The 21,627-nt window shown below is 38.2% G+C and overlaps 1 protein-coding gene across 8 annotated transcripts in view; it reads left to right on the forward strand.

The window, feature by feature from the left end:
• The window catches only part of DMD (dystrophin), a 1,922,593-nt gene that overhangs the window by 816,147 nt on the left and 1,084,819 nt on the right, over positions 1-21,627 (forward strand). For all 8 annotated transcript variants that reach the window (XM_019529123.1, XM_019529125.1, XM_019529122.1 and 5 more), the window contains 3 exons: positions 9,918-10,028; positions 15,140-15,313; positions 17,656-17,811. In XM_019529123.1, the coding sequence (XP_019384668.1) occupies positions 9,918-10,028; positions 15,140-15,313; positions 17,656-17,811 (441 nt within the window). The remainder of the gene's footprint in view (positions 1-9,917; positions 10,029-15,139; positions 15,314-17,655; positions 17,812-21,627) is intronic.

The following is a 21,627-nucleotide window of genomic DNA, read 5'->3' on the forward strand; positions in this document are numbered from 1 at the left end:
AGATTTTAATGAGTCATGAATCAATAGATGGTCTAGCTGTTGCCACTGCCAGACAATTGGTTTTAAACCTTGGTTGGAGCAGGAATCAAAGAGGGGGTGCAGCTGTATCACTGCACCAGGCTTCCTTCCCCTCCTCCCCCACTGGTTCTGCAAATGAACAAGTGTTACATTTGTACTGGAAGAAAAGTCTTTTTCCTGGCACAAAAAGGGAGAGTATGTAGTCATTCAAGGGGGTTATTGTGGAAAAGAACTCTCTCTTCCACAAGAAAGTTAGATTAGTACTTACAAGGAAGATCACCTTCTTCCCAGTCTAACCTAAAGTGTTGCATGCTTCTCTCAGGTTTACAGAAAACCCAGTCCTATGCTTTCCCTTCCTTCCTCAAGGAAGAGGAAGGGAGGAAGAGCACTGACACCCTGTAGCCTATGGGTGAGCTGTCATGGAGCCCTGTGGGGACACTGCATGGGAAAATTTCATCTACCCGCTTCCTGCAATTCAGTTGATCCTGGGGTATTTTTCTTACAGTAAGAATTTTACATTAAGTACTGTTATTTGGCACATTGCTATGCAGGGCACGGGCAAAACCAACTAAGTGATTCTTCCACTGTACTCCGCATTGCTGAGACTGCAGCCGGATACCATGTCCAGTTCTGGGCACCGCAATTTAACAAAGATGTGGAAAATCTTGAGAGAGTCCAGAGAAGGGCCACCTGTGTGATCAGAGACTTGCACAGCTGGGGGACCTGGAACTTTTCAGCCTGAAAAAGAGAAGGCTGAGAAGGGGACTTGGTAGCAGCTTATCACTACATCAGGGGAGTACATCGGGGCTCGGTGAGCAACTGTTCACCAGGGCACCCTTGAGGAAAATGAGGATTAATGGCCACAAACTCCTGGAAGATCAGTTCAGGCTCAACATTAGGAAAAACTTCTTCACAGTCAGGGTGTCCAGACTGTGGAATAAGCTCCTTCCAGAGGTGGTGCAGTCACCTACCCTGGAAATCTTCAAGAGAAGGCTGGATGGTCACCTTGCTGGGGACACCTGATCCCAGTTGTCTTTCCTGCCTGGTGCAGTGGTGCTGGACCCAATGATCTTCCAAGGTCCCTTCCAGCCTTACAATCTATGATCTAGATAAGTAGCAACTGAATTATATATGTTCAGTACTATTATACTAGATGCTAAATATTTCATGATGACTCTGCCTAAACTGTTACTTTGAAGTAAATAAAACAGAAGATAAAGTGAGCACTGTCCTTGAAAGGCTGATGACTTGTGCATACTGAGTGGAAGTTACAAGCCTTTAACACCAGAAAGCCTGATACACAAAGTAAAACCTGTCAAGCTGTGTACTGCAATTAAATCAGATATACATATTGCACATAATTACATAAAAAGTAGAAAACTCTCTAGCATGCAGAAAAACCTTCTTGCACTTAAGACTTTATGCATGTTATGTTTATTTGTGGATTAAAAAATAATAATAGTAAAGGTTAAGGCTTCTGTTCTGAATCCTCACTGATACTATTGGTAAGAGAGCACAACTTATGGAATGGCATAGTGCATTTATAATTAAGCTAGCACATTAGCATTTATATCTAATTAATACAAAACCATGGATCAAGCAATAATACAAGATTATTCACGTTAATGTTTTAATGTATTAGTCATATATCAATGTCAGAACCTGTAGAATTGCATGGAAATCTCTGGCCAATATCTTCAGCAATTTCCAGTGGAATCCAGAAAATTGCAAGTTATGTCCCAGGCCCAAATTAGACTTTCCGTCTGGGACAGCCAGTAGAGAGTATAAAAGGAAGTAAACCACCATTAGCTTTTCTGTCTCAAAACCATCACTAACAGTAATGTTTAAGGATGATCCTGCCTTGAACAGACTAAATGACCTTATGAGGTCCTTGCCAGTTCTACTTCCCTGTGGTTTTATGATACTGCTAGAGGTATATGTTCACCTCGTTGCTTAGTCTGTGGTTGCTGTCAGTTCTTATGCATCAAAGCTATACATACTGCTGCCCTTTCCCTTTTGGCTTGATAATATGGTATAAGCTTTTAATTGGTAGACAATATTTTAAGACAAAGGAAACTCCACCCCAGGCACATTGTCAATGGAAATTATACCTGGACTCCAAGCCTAAAATCACATGGCTCAGATTTGCAATTGTGTATTTTTAAGGTGGGGGCAGGGAGAAGAGGGTAATGAAATCAGGGTCATGCTGTTAGTTTTAATGTATCCCTGTTAACACAGTTTAATGAAATACAGATCATTATAATTTGTTTTTGTTATGCAAGTTATTGTGTTAAACTCAACTAGGAAATTATAAACATCTATAAATTACAATATTTAGCTTTAGAAAACTATTAGATGCTAATTTTAAGTCCAGATGATGTAAAGCATACATCTGCACTGTCCCACAGCATCTCATTTATTTGATTCTTTTTCTGTATGGGTATATCCTAGTTTTCAGCACTTAGTTTTTTTTTGATATTGCGAGTGTATTACTTTTAATTAAATGTGATCGTTTTAGATTTCTAGTAATTAGTGAGATAAAATATCAATCAAGTCAGCTGAAGCCAAATTAAAATAAACCATGAACTAGTCATACTATACACAAAGCTCTCATCATCCTTTTTACCTGGTGTAACAGAGATACCATGAGCATGCAGATGTTCGTAATTTTTTTCCCACTGTAAAAGTGGCCATTTGGGGAGAAAAATAAGTTGAGAACAACCTAAGTAAAGTGGCTGCCCAGAGTCTGTTCTCAGCAGACAGAACTTCTGTACAGGCAACAGACTCAAGGCTGACCTCCTCAATCACAGTGTGTTTGCTTTTCTCTCCTACCCCTCCCACAGAGTGAGGGAGAACGTGTCAGTCAGTCTCACAGGGAGCAGAACATGCCCCCTGATAGCTTTGGACTGGAAAAGCCCAGTGCTGAAGCAGTTAAGGGGTATATTCTGCCCCTGGCTTGTTTCCTTGCTGAATCACATTGCAGCACTTGGGTGCAGGGGAGCATACCGGTATAATACTCCCTGTGCCCAGCCTTAGCTGGGCTCCAATACAGCACAAGGAAGAGCAAAGGCTGGAGGACTCTTCTGTGCATGGCACAGACCATGCCCCCGCCTTCTCTGACCCTGCTGATCCCTGTCAACGTTCACTTAAAGCCTGCAAAACTCTCTGGGTTGCGTGAGATCCCTGGCAGCACAGCATCCACACTGCAGGCTCTTTGCTTCTGTGTCTGAAACTTCTCCTGTTCAGGTTTTCTCTCAAGAAAATAAAACTGGGAGGTATGCTGGGTGATTTCAGCATGTGTACACAGCCAAAGAGTGTTGATCCCTCCCTTTCTAAAAAGCAGAAGCTGTGACAGAAGAGGACTCTCCCAACACTGGCGTGGCAAAATAACTCCGTACTTTTGGGAGCTGTGGTAGGTGTTCCTACACCAGCCCTTATAACAGAGATTTCCCCAGACGTTTAATAATTTTTGTTGACAGATTTGGATTAAGAAGGTGCCAGAACTGTTTGACTTGTTGTTAATGTAGTCTGGCCATTGTTGCTCAGGATGAAGTTCATATCTGTACACCATATGCAGCCTGTAGGTAAATGGTCTTTTTTAGACATAATTTCACAGCGCAATCCCTTTCTTACTGCTACCTAAGTTTGAGTTCCATTGCCTTAATTTGTTGATTCAATAATCATTGATGACTATATATTTTCCCGTATTAAGTAACATAAGAGATTCTTATTGCATTTGTTTCTTGTCACGCATTGTTACATTTAGCCAACCCTCTTAATTCCTACTTCTGTTACAAATCATGGTCAAACTGTTAGGTTAGTTCTGTGGTAGAAACATTGTATTGCCAGTGGGCTTGCCCTTTCTGAATGGGCAAAATAATATGTATATTAAGCATATAATATACAATTACTATATTATATGGTTATATATGCATATATATATGTGTGTGTGTGTGTATATGTCTGTGTGTGTGTATGCACATGCACAAACATATACATACATATAACATTTGATTATAATTATATTATTATATTATAATATATATGTATACATTATTCAAATATCTATATCTATAAATATAGATATGAATTTTCTTGAATTTCCTGTCCTTTCTCTAATTCAAGCTAGGAATAGTTTGACGTGTTTTCAGCGATTCATCTGACTCCTAGCCTTTGATGTCAGTGTGGCATGCCTGTCTTCATTCAGTTCTGTTATCTTTTTAAAAGTGATTTTTTTATTGATTGATTGAGAGAAGTAAGGGATTGAGTACCCTTGAGACTAGAGTCTTCCTGCTGTGCAAGTGGTCCTTATACTGAAGTGAAATCAGTCCCTTTAATCTGATAAGTATCTTTTAAGGTTATTTTTTATTATTTTAAAATTTTGTAAATTAACACAATGCTCCTTGAAGAAAGTGTATAAGCAGTGATGGAACCTGAATGTTCTTTATCACAGGTATCATAAGCTCCTTCACCTACAGCATCATTATTTTTCATTATTTTTAAAATCCAACATCATATGTCACTCTGCAAAACACAATTTTTGCCACAAAACAATTTTTGGTCAAAGCAAGAAAATGTAGACAAGAAGCGCTGGGAGCAAAGAAGAGGAAATTATTGTGAATTAAATAATAATAATAATAATAATAGTAAAGTGTCTTACTGGTATTTAGGAGAAGTGTCTTCTTAGGATAAATTTAACTAATGAATATAATTAATTGATGGACTACAATATGGAAGGAAAAGAATGCACTGAGATTACAAAAGAAATGGATAAGAAAGAGTATCAAGGTTGGTATAATTGGTAGCATGATTCAATAATTTGTCTTCAGGTTATTCGGGACCCATTACTCTCTGACCTCTTTCTTTGAGGCTTCATATAAGAGTACCAATTACATTGAATATTTTCATGCTATAATCTTTTCCAGTCTTTTTTCTGTCTTTTCTCTAATGTACTTGTTCCCTTTCATTTAGCATTTTTTTAATGTCAGTGAAGGTGATGCTTCATATCTCTCCAGCTAAGCAATTTTAAAAAGGAAGATAGAGCGTTCTCGATGGAATGTTTCATAATACATTATTATTTAAACATTTTGCTTATCTCTGCCATGTTGGGTCTGACCTACTCAGATAAGCATTGTTCAAATATGTGTTTTCCAGAATGACTTTGAGATTGAGCAAAGTAGTTTGGAAAATTTACTATAAAACAAAACCAAAGTTAATCGATGAGGTGTTCCAAAGATAGAAATAAACAGCTGTAATGTTGGATACAATATCTTTTTTGCATGATGGAATTTCTACAATGTGTTTGTACATATTGTCTTTGCTTCTGAGCAGTCAAGAAGCATTTTGGCTTCTTGAAATGATTAATAAATAAATAGTTGAATTAACAGAACCTCAGCATGGTCTCTCAGTAATTTGACTCTTTATATATTAATAGCTCAATCGCTTGGAAAAGAGAGTTATTTGATCCACTTATACCATCAATTGTGTTGTTATTTATGGACTTATCTATAGTGCTTATGCCAAAATGCTGTAACTAAATAAGTGTAACTTTATTATGTACTTCCTTCCTACTTCCACATTACCCTCTCAGTTTTTCTCTGTCAATTCCCATTCAACCAAACAGCTTATCTTAGCACCCAGCTAGATCCTGCACAATAGCACTGTTCCATGTTATACCATTAGAAAGAAAATTACCCTACAGTGTTAACCATCATTCAGGCTAGCTTTGCACATTGGTGCAAGTTTCTTGCATGTCATCTCTAGTGGATATCTGCTAGAAAACACCAAATCAGGACTAGGAAGTGGACAAGCCCATCTTTAAACAAGTGATGGAAGCTTCCAAATCTCAGGACTTGGCTCTCATGGGGGACTTCAGTTATCAGAACTTCTGCTAGGAGGGAAACTTAGCAGTGCACAGAAAGTTTCATACCACTTCTCCATTCTGTGCTTTTCTATGAGTTTAATACATTTACTGCTTGAAATAACCACTCTCCCACCTTATAGGCATGAAAGTACATGGTTCTTGCTGTGTTACATCTAATAAATTACATGAAAATACAACTTTAAATATGTAATTACAGGTAATGTGCTCCATACAGAACACAGAGAATGACACAGCTCTTTCCCTCATAGGCTTACAATGCCCTAAGCTATTATGATCTCAATCCAAGTGATACATAACTATGCACTTAAGTAAACATGATAATAGCTCTATTAACTTATGTGTTATAAGAAATATTTGTTCACCGAAAAGGAAAAGAGGAGAGAAGAAAATTTCACTTATTATTCACCCTTTCCTACTTAGTATCCATCCACTAGATGGATGTTTTAATTTGAAAAATTTCAAGTAAATTTAAAAACTAACTTGGAACTACTTGTTATCTGGGTTCTTTGGTTGAGCTAGCCCCCTCATCCTTCTGTGGTACACATGTGTGCTATATAGTAATTGAAGGACATAGATAGGTAGTAATCGTCTGACTCATCTGTGTGACTGGGTCCTTGTATAGCTGTATTTACTGCACTTGCCAATGTTTTAGCATAGCTTAGCAGGGAACTGTGGGAAAAACAAAAAGGAAGTCAACACAGCACTAAATAAGCAGCCTCTCAACAGGCACAGCTAATGGCTGAGTGACTAGTAGTGAAGGTGCTACTTCTGGTCTCCAACTAAAAATTACAAAGGTGTTTTGCCAACATTGGGAATCTAGCAGTAAAAAGGACATGACATCATTAAAAAGACCGTTTAATGAGATGGATGAGGGGGGCTGATAGCCAGTGGTTTGTAAAAAACAAGATTAAGAATAAAATGTGAGGGATCTTGCATGAGCAAAGAAACATTTGTACAGTTGGTGAATTTTTTTTAATAAAAAATCCTTTGAAATGCTTGCATTTTGAATAAACTTTAAGATGACTGGCTGGTCACTGATGCTGCTGCTTCATTAAAAGTGGAACTAAGTTGAAATGGCTAGTTGCATGGAACTTCTGTTAAATTTCATAAATGTGTTTTAATAGGCACCACATAATTTCAGAAGCCCTTCTTCCCTTTTGTTTCCTTACTTGAAAAGTAAGCAAAAGCAAACATGGAATAGCTGTTTAGAGGGTCCACAACTTTCTTTTCTCAGAAGGAATTTGTGTCTTCAGGTTGTTCCTTGAGGGAATAATGTATTTCTGCTTCTTGTGCTCTCCATCACTACTGTGCCTCATTTATGCATCTGGAGCAGAAGGATGAGATTATCTAATCTCCTGTGGTATAGGCTTGTAGCTATGTTGGTTTAAGGGCATAGGCAGGCAAGGTTCTTTGGGTAAATCTGCTATCTTTTATTAGACCAACTAAAATGTTTTGAAAAATTCTTCTTTGCAAGCTTCCAGGTACAAACACTCTTCATCAGGCTGAGGAGGTGTCTGCAATTGGTCTGTGCTCTTCCTAGATGGAATAGAATTGAAGCCAGAGGCCATTATGTGAGAATTCCTGTCTCTGAAAATGCAAATTGAGACAGTCGATGGGTGAGATACAGGTGGAGGAGGAAGGGGAATGTAGACCAGGTGATAAGAATATATCTGGCAAATAGTAGAAAGGTTACCTGGCTTATCAGATGTTAGGCAGGTTATAATGTGTTATGAATCCAATGTCTATATTTAGTCCATTATTTTTGTATCCAGTTGGTGGATGAAGTGAAGTTTATAGGTTCATCTGTGAAAGATGTTTTGTAAATTCCCTTTGAGGATTAGACCTGAGAGATTGGAGAGAGAGTGGTTTTTTTGTGAGAAATGTGCCCCCACAGGTAACTGGGTACTTTTGTCTTTGATCAATATTCCATGTGCATTCATTCTGGTACGCAGTGGTTGTTTGGTTGTTCTCCTACATATTTTCCATCATGACATTTAGTGCACTGGATGAGATGTATTACATTTGTGGAGGTGGAGATATAAGATCCAGGAATGGTGATGGTTCTGCTGTGGTGTCCTCCTTTTCTCATTTGCTTCTTTTCTTTATTTTCCTGTATTATATTGGAACAAACCACAGAACTGAACTATTTTGATTTTGCTGCATTTATTTTTTACGCATTAAAAAGCTGGGTTCAAAATGAATGATAAAAACTGGTCAAGAATCAGATCTACACTGTACAATTCCAATTTTTAACCCATTTTTAAATGGAATTAACAAAAAAAAAAATCCCTAAAAATAGTTCATGTATAATAAAAATCATAAATATACAAAAAACAATGCATCTAATTATTTCAACTTTCTATTTTTTATTTATTGTAAAATAAAAAATTAGGAACCAAAATAGTTGTTGTGTTAATATTAGAATCAACAGGTTTTGCTTTGACAGAATGCCAGTATAATTTTTTCCTAGGTAATTTCATCTAAAAATGACACCAGTTAATCTAAAAATGATATATTTCTGTGAAACATTTTGATTTCAACATGCCAGCATTTTCAAACAGAAAAATATTTTCTCTCTATAAATGCAACTGTAGAACTGAGCTTTGGTCATTGTCAATTACATTTTACACATTTATGTAAGTCTGTTCCTTAATATGTTTCAGTGTTTATATAAAGGATTTTTAGTTCTCAGATAGTTTATCATATTCGTATACAAACCATTATGCCCATCTTGTATCTTTACACAATATAAAGCATACAATATGTACCTTTTTGAGCAACAAGCAAAAAATATATGGTTTCAGAAATAAATACTTTTTATTTTGTAGTCATTCAGTTTCTTCAGTTTAACTAAATCAAAATAATAGGTGCTTAATTATTGTAGTAATGTAAGGTTTTTTAATTATAAGAGTTAACGTATCTTAGGTATGCATGTATTTTGTAGAGAGCCTGGAATGGTTGAGTGAGGTGCTTGTGAAACTAATAAAGTGAACATTTAAAAGCTAAAGTCACATTCTTTTCCATTTAGGAATAATAGTTTCAAATCTTTCTGTAATGAGAGAAAAAAGGCTAATCATTATTTTATACAGTAACTATTCTCAGTGGTAATAGTTTAGCAATCTTGTTACTAGCAGATACTTTCTACCAATTTTCACATAAATTGGTTTGAATTTGTCTAAATTAGGTTATATCAATATGCATCATATAAATTATTTTGCATGATATTGCATTGGTCAGTTGCTTAAGTCAATTGGTTTCTTCTTATAAAACTAATTTATAATGAGCTGACAAAGACTGAAATTTCTATTACACTAATTTGGTCACCCACTGGTTCTTGCTGAAAATGATAGACAGAAATATTCACTAGAAAATGGTTGCGATTAATCCATTAATACCTTCTGCTGTCGGCACTCAGTTGTACATTTGCCCTCCCTTGCTGAGAGTGCAAGCAAGTTTAGGGTTAGTTAAACCCAAGCTACAAGTTAAATAACATTTTAGTTGATTTGTGTACATAACAGTATGAGATGATGTAGTTTACTGTATTTACCATATACTTTGACAGGATTTCCGGCACAACAGGTCAACCAATGAATAAGAATATCTAAATAAACCCTTTATTAATTTGAGTGTTTCTTTTCCAGTTAAGCTTTTTCTCCCATAAGTGAAAAATTGCAATTCATCTCTTTTTCTACAAGAAGAGAACATTTCTGTTCTGTACCTGCAATATAACTGCAATGTATTTAGCAACAGATAATATTTCTATTGTAACAAAGTCAGAATTTGGTTTGATGTTCAATGAGGAGAAGGTAGTATCAGATTTATGGGCAGAAAAAATAAAATGAATTACAAAGCAGTAAGGAAAATAATTCTCTTCTAAATCATTTCTTCCAGAGTTTTAGTATATATTATAATGATGTCCCTTCGGAATTTTTCCAGAACTAGATATTCCAAATGACTGTAATAGGGTATCATTCTATTTCAAATGTATCTGATTATTATTTTTGTTTTTCAACAGAAAATACAGTCTGACTTAGCAAGCCACGAGATTAGTTTGGAAGAAATGAAAAAGCGAAACCGGGGTAAAGATGCTGCCAAAAGAGTTTTATCCCAAATTGATGTGGCACAGGTATGCAAATTTCTTCCCCCTATCCTTCCTTCATACACACAAATACACAGGACTCTTGTATGCTTAAGTATTCCTAACATATGTAAGGAATTTTAGCTGTTCTTTTAAATTTTGAGCCATAATGTACTGTAGTAGCCAGGCTAACAAATCAGGGCTTTTATACATGAGCTCCAGGACTGCGGGGAGTAGGGTGGGGGTGTCTTTACTTACAGTGGCTCCAAGAACCTCTCTAATTAAAGCGCTAGGAGCATCTTGTTTATCAGCATCCCTTCACTTCAAAATGGTGGCAGGGGCACTTTATCTAAAGCTCGTTTGATGAGCTTTAGGTAGAGTACCCCACCATTATTTTGAAGCACAAGGACACTGATACACAAGATGCAGAAAACTGCTGGAGCTCAGTAATTGCCATGCTCCAGCAGACTTAATTAATCGAGTCTGCTCTGATATGTTGGAATTACAGCGCATCAGAGTAGTGTCCCTGCACATGTAAAGGCACCTTCACATGGGGAAAAAAATAGTCTGCTTTATTTTCTTATTACTGATTTTTAAAATTTTTTTATAGCTTTCCCAAGTTTGTCAAATGTTTAATGTTTCTAGTATGAAATTTCATGCACATTTCAAAATCTTAATCAACCATTTGACAGTACATCCTTTGAACATAGTAACAGCATCATACACACCATGCAGATAAATGGGGTAGATTATTTAAGCTATATTTATATCACAGTAGAGAGATAGGCATGTCTGCCTCCTTCATTTAAGGGACAAACCTTAGATTTTAATAAGTATATCCTCCATGTTTTAAATATGTGCCATGATTTAGTCACATTTTGCAATAGAGTGCTAGATGTAAGAGGTGTGACTGCAGTCCAGAAGTGTGTCAGAGCAACAGTTATTACAGTTGATGGTTGGAAATGTTAGTTAACACATTAGTCCAACATAGTCAATGCAGGAAAAAAATGGGAATAGATACTGGGTGCATACAAGCATTACATTTCTACTAGTGGAATCACAGCTCCACCAGTAGGAAAAAACGTAAGTGTAAAAGTACTCAAACAGTTTTTACTAGACAAAAAATGACAGTTTCAAGAAATGAACTTCTACAACTTCCAGCGAGCTTGAAGTGGCCTCTGGTAGAGTTTGTCCCAGAGAAACAAATACTTATACACTTGCCTCTCGGATAAAAGCTGCCATGTTGCTCTCCAGCATCCCAGTATATATTGCTCTGCCCCCCAGTCCTCCTCCCGGGAGACACTCTGTGACTTGGCCAGGCTCCCATAGATTCATATATGTAGGGTCAGAAGGGACCTGATTAGATCTTCAAGTCCAACCCCCTGCCCTGGGCAGGAGAGAATACTGAGCTCATATGACCCCAGCCAGGTAACTATCTGGCCTCCTCCAAAACAAACCCCTTCTCCTGTCAGCCTTGGGGCTGGGAAAGCCCTGCCCTTTTCCACAGCCTCAGGGCTGTTAATCCCCATGATCCTGAGCAGGCAGGGAAAAGTGACCCAGCACTGGATCAATGACCTACCAGTACTCCCCTGGACGTGGACCAGCCTGACCCCATACCTGTTGTTCCCTGACCACTTCCCCCGCACACCATGCACACAGACTCAGATCTCACAAACTACTGCACTGTCCTCTGAGTCCCCTGATGCATCCTCTAACGTGGGCCCAAACCCCAGAGACCCCACTCCCACCATTCCCCAAGCCCGTGGACCCAGACTGCACATTCTTCAGACCACATGCCACTTCCCAAGCCCCATGACTGGTCCTCACCATGGACCTGGACCCTGCAGACATAAGCCCAGCTATTCCTCAAACCACCTGACTCTCCTTGCAAGGACTCATACTATGCAGACCCCAGCTCCTTCATCATTCCCTGAGCCCCCTGACTTTTCCCAAAAATGGACCTGGACCCTATAGGCCCTATTCCCACCATTTTCTAAGTTTGCATCATTGCTTGGAAGCTCTCTTAAGCACCCATAATATGGAACCCAGATCCCAAGATCCTTCTGTTACTATTTCCTGAGCTCCCAAACCCACTTTCTGTGGACCTGGACCCTATCTGAAAGTTTGATTCGAGTCCAGGGGGAGCGGGTCTGGGAGGTCCAGGTATGGCAGGTGCTCAGGTCTATCTAGTTTGGGTCCAGGAGAGGGCACAGTTGGTCTGATCCAGGTCCAGTCACAGAGGTCCTGAAGTGCTTGGACCCCAGCCACCCATACCCTGACCTGGCAGCACCTGAACCCACCCATTAGCACCTGAGCATGTGGCTGCATTTCCTGAATGCCTGTTCACTTGCAAATTGGTTCAATCTCGACAGGTTAGACTAACCTGCAAAGATTAAATGAATTCAGGCTCTGGCTTTTTGAATGTCTGTTCCTAGCCCTAGAAACAAGGCAATTCTTTTTTTTTCCTGCATCCAAGTACTCTCTGATGTTCCTTAACCCTCTTCAGTCTAGCAGAAGGCAGGGTAGATATGTTCTTTATAGACTAACTAAATCAGAGATGCATAAGTGTTTATGATCAAGAGCTTGTATCATCTTGTTCTCTTCAGTCTATTCATCTTTCACAATGAATGCTGTATCTCCATGAGGCCCTGCTGCTGCTACTACTTTTACTACTTACAGCAACCATGATAATAGCAATAATAATAACATCCATGTCATCATTTACACAGCAGGAAGAACGTCACAGTTTAAGAGCAGAGAGAGAGATTTTGACATTGTACCTAAGCCATAGGGTGATAAGTTGCCTGTTCCTAAATAGCTGCATCTTATTATTCCTACTTTACTGGGGATATTATTACTTCACTGAGCTTTGTGGTGGCAAATCCAGTAAAATTTATGTTTTACTCAATTATTTTCATGTTAAGGGACACAAAGGACTGTAAGTACAATGTTATTTTTTTCTAAAGGCATGGTTTAATTTATGTTGTGGGTTATCTCTTCTTTTATAGAAGATTTATGATTTCTTGGATGAATTCATAGGTTCTAGAGTTAGAAGGGACCCAGTGGATCATCGTGTCCAACCCCCTGCCCCGGCAGGAAAGAGGCATTCCAGACTCTGGCCACCTTTATTGTAAAAAATGTCTTCATAATGTCTAACCTAAATCTACTGTCCACTAGTTTGCATCCATTATTCCTAGAATGTATGTAACTATGTATTTCTTGCCTGTTAACTCTTCCCTTTCTAGTATCCATGGCAACTCCAATGCTGCCAGCATAAAGCATCAGTGAAAACCTGGCTTCAGAAGTGTCTATATCTAAATCCTTGTAAATTTAGCAGCACAGCAGGTATATGCTGCTGGGTATAATAGGCAAGTCTGGCAAAAGTTAGGCTAGGTTATTCCAAGGAAGAAATGCAGATCTTGAAAGTTGATCTGTTTACTTGGATTTTTGAAGTGCTAATGCTTTTAGAACTAGTATGAATAAATTGGGAACAAAATAGTTATTTCTTTTCCTAGATTTGAGCAGGGTGGAGGGCAGGGGTTCCTTAATCATGTTTTGGGTTTGTGGGGGTTTTGCAGGGCAGGGGAGTTGTTGAGATACCTTTTAAATTGGCCATACATTTTATTTTAAGTGTTGTCAGGTTGAACTGTATCATTTATGTAAAATGTAAATACCCATATCAGGACAAAACATTATTCCTTGACCTAAATTTAAAAGCTATTTTGTATCAAAATGAATATGTGTTGTCGCAGTTTTACTTTAAGCACCCAATTCTGAAAGAAATAAGTTGTCTAATTTATCACTGTATCACTTTTTCACCAGTGTAAATTGAGATAGAATACCACTCTTATTTTACTTTTGATATCAATTGTGTTATATTTGCTTAAAACTGATCCATCGCTATAGTACGCCAGTCTCCAAAAGCTCTACCTTTATTTATTTTTTTCTGAAAAGAGCATGCATTTATGGATAAGCACTTTACATATTTATTTTTGCCCTGAGGAATATTACTTATTTGCCTTGCCTACTCAGTGCAATAATATTCATTCAAAATTCAGAAAGAAAATAAACAGTTCTTATAAAAATAGTGTAATTGTACTTGAAACAGTGGAACAACTATTCCCTACCAAATTTATCTTCAGTTTTCATAGTACTGTGTTTTGGGAGGATTTTTTGTGGGAGAGAGTTTCTGAGCCTTAGAGTGAGGGGAAAAAGGAGTACTCGCTAAAATAATATAATTCTGTCGTGCTAATTCATGAATAATTTTACAATAGCTGGTTAGAAATGTTACAAAAAAATGAAAACAAGCCCAGTGTCTTCAAATCATTGCTGTTGCTAGGAATTCAGAAGTAGATGTCTTGCTCCAAGTGGTTATGTGGACAAAGGAAAACAACTTGTTTTTTCATGCCTATTATGATCTTCTGTCACTTAAGATAAATGCATCTTGCTCTAGAAAAACAGAATACTTAGCTGTCTCCTTTTGTTTACAGATGAATGATCACATTGCTAATTCTTACTAATATTTCAGTTAGTAAAATGTAATAAACACAGAATCCAAAAGTATAAAATGTTAACTTGAATTAACAACAGAATCACATTTTGTCATCTTCTTTTCACAAAACCCCTCAAATCATGGCTTTATTGCCAGGAATAGAAGGATATTGCCCTACATTCCCAAAGCAGCAACATAAAAATATGCTGTTCTGAAGCTAGAGGCATATACAAGGGGTGCATTGAAAATGCATGCTGGGTTACCAGGCTGACTCCCAAACATCTTGAATACTAGGGAATGTTAAACTCCCTCACATTTTTCAGAGAGAGATTGTCATTCTGTCCTACATTCTTCAGAATTCAGCTCTGCAGCGTGCTGGGAATATGGACCCTCACACAGGCTCCTTTACAAATATCACCAGCTTTGTTGCATCCACTGCTCTTTGAAGGTACAAGAAGGAATGGAATTATTTTCTTCCTTGTATAGAAACCAAGATTGCTCTCCAGCTGAGATCTACTTTAAAAATCCAAATGTTTTGAAGAAAAGTCAATGGAAGCATGACAAAACATACAGATTGGTAAACCATTCTAAGTAGGTTGAAACAGGCAGAAAACCTGTCTTCTGTATTTCCCTCCACTTTGACTACTGACCCATATTGACTTTTCAGAAAAAGCTACAAGATGTGACTGTGAAGTTCCGCTTGTTCCAGAAGCCAGCCAATTTTGAACAGCGTTTACAAGAATGTAAAAGAATTTTGGATGAAGTGAAACTGCAGGTGCCCAAGTTAGAGATGAGGAGTGTTGAGCAGGAGGTTGTGCAGTCACAGTTGGATCACTGTATGGTATGTATGTTTGGATACAGGTTTTTAAGGGCACTAGCAAATGTACAGCTCCCCACCCTAACTCATGGCACTTCACAGAAAACACCATGAGTTAGAGTGACGCCCCCCCACCCCCCAAATCAACAGCTGTTCACTGTTTGGTCATGGGAGGGTGGGGGGAGGGAGGAATTGAGTTCCACTTTGGAGCCAATCCAGCAGAGAGAGGTTGCCTACCTGCAGCCTCTCTCCTCTAGCCCTATCCCACCCCCTCCTAGCTCTGGTGCAAACCCCAGCCCAGAGCTTTCTCCCTTGTCCCTTCCTGCAGAAAACACCAGGGGTAGGGCTAGGTTGGGCTGCATCAGCCCGGCCCCAAACTCACACTGGGACTAACAGAAGTTAATGAAGGTGCTCCACTTTGGAGCCCTTTCATTGAACCCTCATTAAACAAGGGTTAATTTGTTGCATGATTGGGCATTTTTAAAGCACTCTGCTGCTGTGCCCTCTTGTCACGGCACAGCTGTAGAGTACTTTCAGTGAGCCAAGCACATGACAAATATAACTTCTATCAGTACAGTTTGGGACACACTGGAAAAACTCATCCTCTATCCTCAATTCCTGCTATGCTCTTTGTGCTTCCAGTTTGGGAGGCAGACCATGTGAAGTTGTACAACATGCTTAAGGAGTAGAATTAAATCTACTGCACAGATGTAGCCTTTACACCACTGGTTGTTTTAAAAGGCAATTTCACATAGACTCATACAGCTCTGGCTCTAGACCCACTGTGGTCTAGGACATAGAGCATAGAGTGGCTCTAGACAATGCCTGGCCAAGCAGCCACAATAGTGGCAGTGGCAGCTTTGGAGCTGGAGCAAAGCCAGAGATACCACCACCACCGCCACTGCTGGTCGGTTAGCTGGGCAGGGCCTGGAGCCACCATGTGCTCTGTATCTCAGGCCAGAGTGTGGTCAGAGCCAGCACCAGAACTGAGGGTAAGCAGTGGCTGGAGTGGTTGGAGGTATGTTGGGTAGTGGACAGCCATGGGAGGCAGAGACTGTGGTGAACAGGTGATGGCAGTGGGGCAGTGGCTCCAACTCTGACCCCAAGACTAGACAGGGGCCAGAGCCATAGAAGTTGTCTGCCCCACCACCTTGTATTCAAGTGAAAGACAGGGGATGGTTTTCACCATGTTGAATGGGGAAAATACCTTTCCTTGGATTTTAGTGTATATGGTGCTTTCTTTTAAAAGCCTATTAAGTGTATGGGTGTAAGTACCCACAAAAATTGCCAGATCATAAAATGAAGCTGAAAGATCTCACCAATAAACTTTCTCAACAACCTTGTTATTTCAGTTCTGCACATTTGTATGTGTTTATACCAGACTATTTCTCAACAGAGTCTTTTGTTCCTATATCAGTGTAGTAAGTTTATAATGTACAATAGAATTAAATTTTAAATTAAATAGAGAAATAAATTAAACATGTAATGTTGGAGCTAAATAGTTTCTGTGGGTGCAAAACATTAAATCAGTATTGTTTTCTAATTGCTATTCTTCAAAAAGGCATGTGCAAGAAGAACTGTGTTTACAGACAGGTCATTATTTATTTAAATATTTGTTCTGTCCAGATGTTGCCCAGTTAGTCATCTGAAATGATGAGCCAAGATAGATTAATATACTTAACACATGCTTACTTACAAGAACCACAAATCACTTTGTATTTTAGGGGTTTTTAAAGTAATATTTAATATAGCTCAATTCAAATCTCTAGTATCTCAGTCTAATGATTTTGTGTACTGAAAATTGTCAGATTTCTATGTAAATTGGGTTTAACTGCACTTCATTGTCAGTTAGATCATAGATGACAGATGATATAAGTGGGCAAAATGCATCTGCTATTATTCTAAAAATGGTGATGTCTAAATCAGATCAGAGCAGGCCTTTGTCATATAGTATTAGAAATGCTGACAGCCATTGGCTTCTTCACTATACCAACATTTCTGTTATTTCCACTAAGGGAGTTTTGAAAGCAGTGTTAGCAATGGTAGGACATTTTAGATAAATGTTATATAGACCAAACTTATTCCTCTGACCTCTGGTTTATTGGTAAAGACCTAAGTCTCATAACTATTTATATATTGATTCACATAATTAGGACCCAGCTATCTGAGCAATGATGGCTCCTGTGGGATTGGAGCATGCTCAGAGAATGGGACTTTTTACAGCACACAATATCTAGTGTACTAGTAACTCTGCATAATAATTTAAATCTTAAAATCTGGGTGGGACAGAGTAGAATTTTTTGTTGGTAGTGGTGATGCTTTTGTTTTAATTGTGATTTTTCTCTCTCACTGCTTGAATTGATTAGAAATTGTATAAAAGCCTGAGTGAGGTGAAGTCTGAAGTGGAAACCGTGATAAAAACTGGTCGACAGATTGTTCAAAAACAACAGACAGAAAACCCAAAAGAACTGGATGAAAGACTTACTGCTTTGAAATTGCAGTATAATGAACTGGGTGCACGGGTACGTACTCTAATTTATCATGCAAAGCTAGATTCTCTAACTTATATAGTCAAGAACACTTTTTTATTGTCTAGTAACAATTACTGTGTGTTTGCTTCTTTTAAGTCTCTGAAATTAATCCTGCCTGTGTTTTTTACAAGTATAATACTTGTTAGAAAGTCTATGCCAATCAAATAGATGGGTGTTTGGCATTTGAAGAAATGTTTCAAAACCCAGGAAAAAGGTAAAATTGAATTTTATTAGGTTATTATGATAATTCTTTGCTATATTTTTTCACTTATTTTTCTGTTCTAGTATTTTCTTTCTAGGCTGACTATCAGTCACTGGTTTGAAATGCTTTAAGTAGGGGAGTATCCATAAATCAGATCCATGGGGTTTTACCAGTTTTTCCAATGTGTGGATTACATTAGAAGGAAGAAAATTCCCCTACGCTATTTTCCCTAGTTTCTAACTGCAAAGGTCTCAAAATGTGTTAAGCAGCAGGCCACCGTGGTGACCAAAGGTGCTTGTTGCTGTAGCATGGAAAATATCTGGTATTAGTATGGTGTTTAGTTATATCAACTTAACAATATCAACCTATAAACAAGAAGACTGTATTATTTCTGTTCCAATATAGTTACCTGTTCTTTTTTGTTACTTTGTTATTGTATATAATGTTGTGAAGAAACTTTGATTCACAAAAGATTAACATTCTATGTTTATTTTAAAATGTCTCTGATAAACTACCATATTTACCCAACTTCCAAGCTGACTTTGAATTTAAGATGAACTCCCAATAATTGGATCCTATCCATGGTTACCTTCTGTGGCTGCTCTGGTTCTCACTTGAGGGAAGTCAGTGTGGCCCCAACCTGAGCCTGGCCCAGACCAGCTGGGCAGAAGCAGCAGGTCTGGGCCCAACCAGGCTGGGGTTGAAACTGTAGGTAAGCGGCAGAGAGATGACAGTGGTGGAGCCTGTGGTGACCCCGCTCCCCATGCTTCCCCCAAGCTGCAAACAGTGGGTGTCCCCCCATGCACCCCATCCCAAATTCACAGTCTGCCCTGAATTCTCCCTGCCATGCACCCCCTCTCCCTCCACACAAGCCACCCCAACTTAGGGTAAGTAGCAGCTCAGCTCTGGTTTTGACTTTGGGCCCAGAGCTAGGACTATAGGAGCTGCCTGCCATGGTTTAGTACTTGAATTTAAGATGAGTCCCCCTTCCCCTCTTCACATGTTGACTGAGGAAAGAACCTCATCTTGGTTTTGAGTAAATACCATATTAACTTCAAGTACACTTGTTGATCCAGTTTTTTAATCTACATACAGTTCACACTTATGCCAGTTTATGGCAACCTACACATGTTTGTCAGCTTATCTGTTCATACAGCGGATGTACCACAACCGTTACATTCAATGAAATTCACTGTAGGCTTACTGACAGCTCAACGTATACTTCCATGCATGTCTTGATACACCTTTCAATTAAAGCATTTTCAGGTACAATATACAATATGGTTTCTTAAAATCTAGGAGTTCTTATCTTATTAAAATGTTGCTGCAAGCTCGCTAGCAGGGTTTTGTCTTTTACTATACCACTCTACTGCATATTAGATACAAAAAATGTCACACTATAGATTATTTTAATCTATTTTTATTGCAGCTTGTAAAACTGCCTATGAGTTCAATCATTTAATATTAAATATTATTTATTTAACTGAATAATAGTGGGGGAAAAAAACCTCCCTGTCCCTTTCATAGTTTGTCTTTTTCTGGGTTTTTTTCTAACTAGCAAAACAATCAGGCAAACAAAAAGTATTGATTCATAGGAAAGAAAAAAAAAAGATGATCAGTATTAATAAAGATCCTGATGGAGCATATAACATCCATTTGGATTTGCCACTTCCAAACTACAAAATGCTGTTGATTCTGACTCTGCAATATGCTTTTCTAACTATAGAAAATATCATCTGTTGTTGAAGCACAGCCCCCACAAAAAGTCACTCTGGGGCTTCATGGAGGAGTTGCAGTATTGCTCCAGAGGAGAATTCATGCAAATGCTTGCAATTAACAAGTACACAAGATCAATCTGTTTCCTTTCTCCTTGTGCCCTCACTGGGACTATTCAGCCCATGGGCCTCCTTTAAACTGTAACACGGGAGTAAACTTGGTTCTTGGTAAACTTTAGCTATTTAGTAAGTAGCTAAATAGTTCTAACCACAGTGTATTTTAAAATGTCTGCTCATTGCACAAATGCAATTCTAATATACAGGGTAGCACAAACTTCTTTCAGTATCACGATTTTTTTCAGTATAAAAATTATGAAGACAATTTATCAGCTAGTCATCAATAGCTAGTGTGGGGGTTGTTTAGCATGTGTCAACATTATTTAAACACAAGACTGATTAAACCTTATTGTCTTTAGTACAATAACCATTAAAATTGAATTAACAGTCTGACATTCTTTTAGGGCCCTATATAGAGGAATTATTTGTATTTACTGAAAGAACAGCAAGGGATGTAAAATAAACATATTAACCTATCTTTTGAGTGTTGGGACTGGATGAGTGTTGTCTTCAGTAAACTTGGAGGGCTGTCCTTTAAGATGAAGTATTTTAGACAGACTATTTAATGCCATAAGTGCATTAAAAGAATAAGAAAAATATGGTTGGAAATTGTGATTGCTTATTGCAGTATAAGAATACTTGGCTTATATCTAGACTTTTCCCTTTAAATTAAACAGACCCATGGATCTTGCTTCTGTTTAGTATAACAAAAACATGTGCAGCTGTTTGAAGGGATGAAAAGTGCCTTTAGAGAGCCATTAGTGGCCTGAAGTAGGCAGTATTACAAATTAATCTGTCTTGCAAAGTCTTACTGCTCAGTTTATTTTTGATAATATAGACATAATAGCTCATGTTTATTTTTATCTAGCTTGACAGTTAACAAGTTTAGTAAAGTCAAAAGCCACTTAGGCTGTGATGTATCGTATTACAACAAGCCAGTGATTCTCAAGCAGGATGCCATGGAACCCTGGGGTGCTCTGGCAGCCTTTGAAGGGTGCCACCAGAAGAAAGGGGATAAGCAAGAAAGTGCAGGCCCTGTTGAGGAGTAAAGTGCAGGCTCTTTTTTCCAGCTGCTTCTCCTCTCCCTGTTCCCTGCAATGCAGATTCTTCCCTGCCGGCTGCTCATCAGCCTTTTCAAGGAGATTAGCACTATAATAAATACATGCTTTTTAAAATGAGGTGCCATTCAATTCACAACAGTTATGGAGGGGTACCTCCAGTCTAAACAGGTTGAGAACCACTGAGATAAGCACTTAAATTTGCCAGTTTCACCTGGTTGTCATCTGACAATAAAAGCCAAATATTGTTTTTCAGTAGAAAAATAACACTTTCTAAAAATAAGAAATAAGGCTGAAATACACAGCCCTAGTCATTCAGTTGCTCAGGCAAACATGACCTGAGATTTTGTCTTGCATAAGGCCACAATGTGGAACATCCCTTTCCAAGACATCCCTTTAATAAGTTAATGCCTAAATGTAATGTGTGTGTATTGGCTTAAATAGAGATGGCTTCAACAACATGCTTACCTGCTTTCTGGAACTGATGATATCTTCAGATAGAAAGGACAATTATAATCAATAAAATATTAGAATTATTTTTAACAATGATAAAAAAGCATTTCCATACAAAAAACATGGAAATCATTTTAAGGTTCAATAATTTGTGACCCTCTTGAACTAAAAACTAGAAGTGTCTCACTGAAAAACTAAGAAACGTTTTTGTACTGGGAGATAATTCCTGTGTCCACACCTAATGGATCATTTGATACAAGGT

The sequence above is a fragment of the Crocodylus porosus genome, unplaced genomic scaffold (assembly GCF_001723895.1).
Source record: "Crocodylus porosus isolate Cpor-Errol unplaced genomic scaffold, CroPor_comp1, whole genome shotgun sequence".
Classification (NCBI taxonomy): Eukaryota; Metazoa; Chordata; order Crocodylia; family Crocodylidae; genus Crocodylus; species Crocodylus porosus.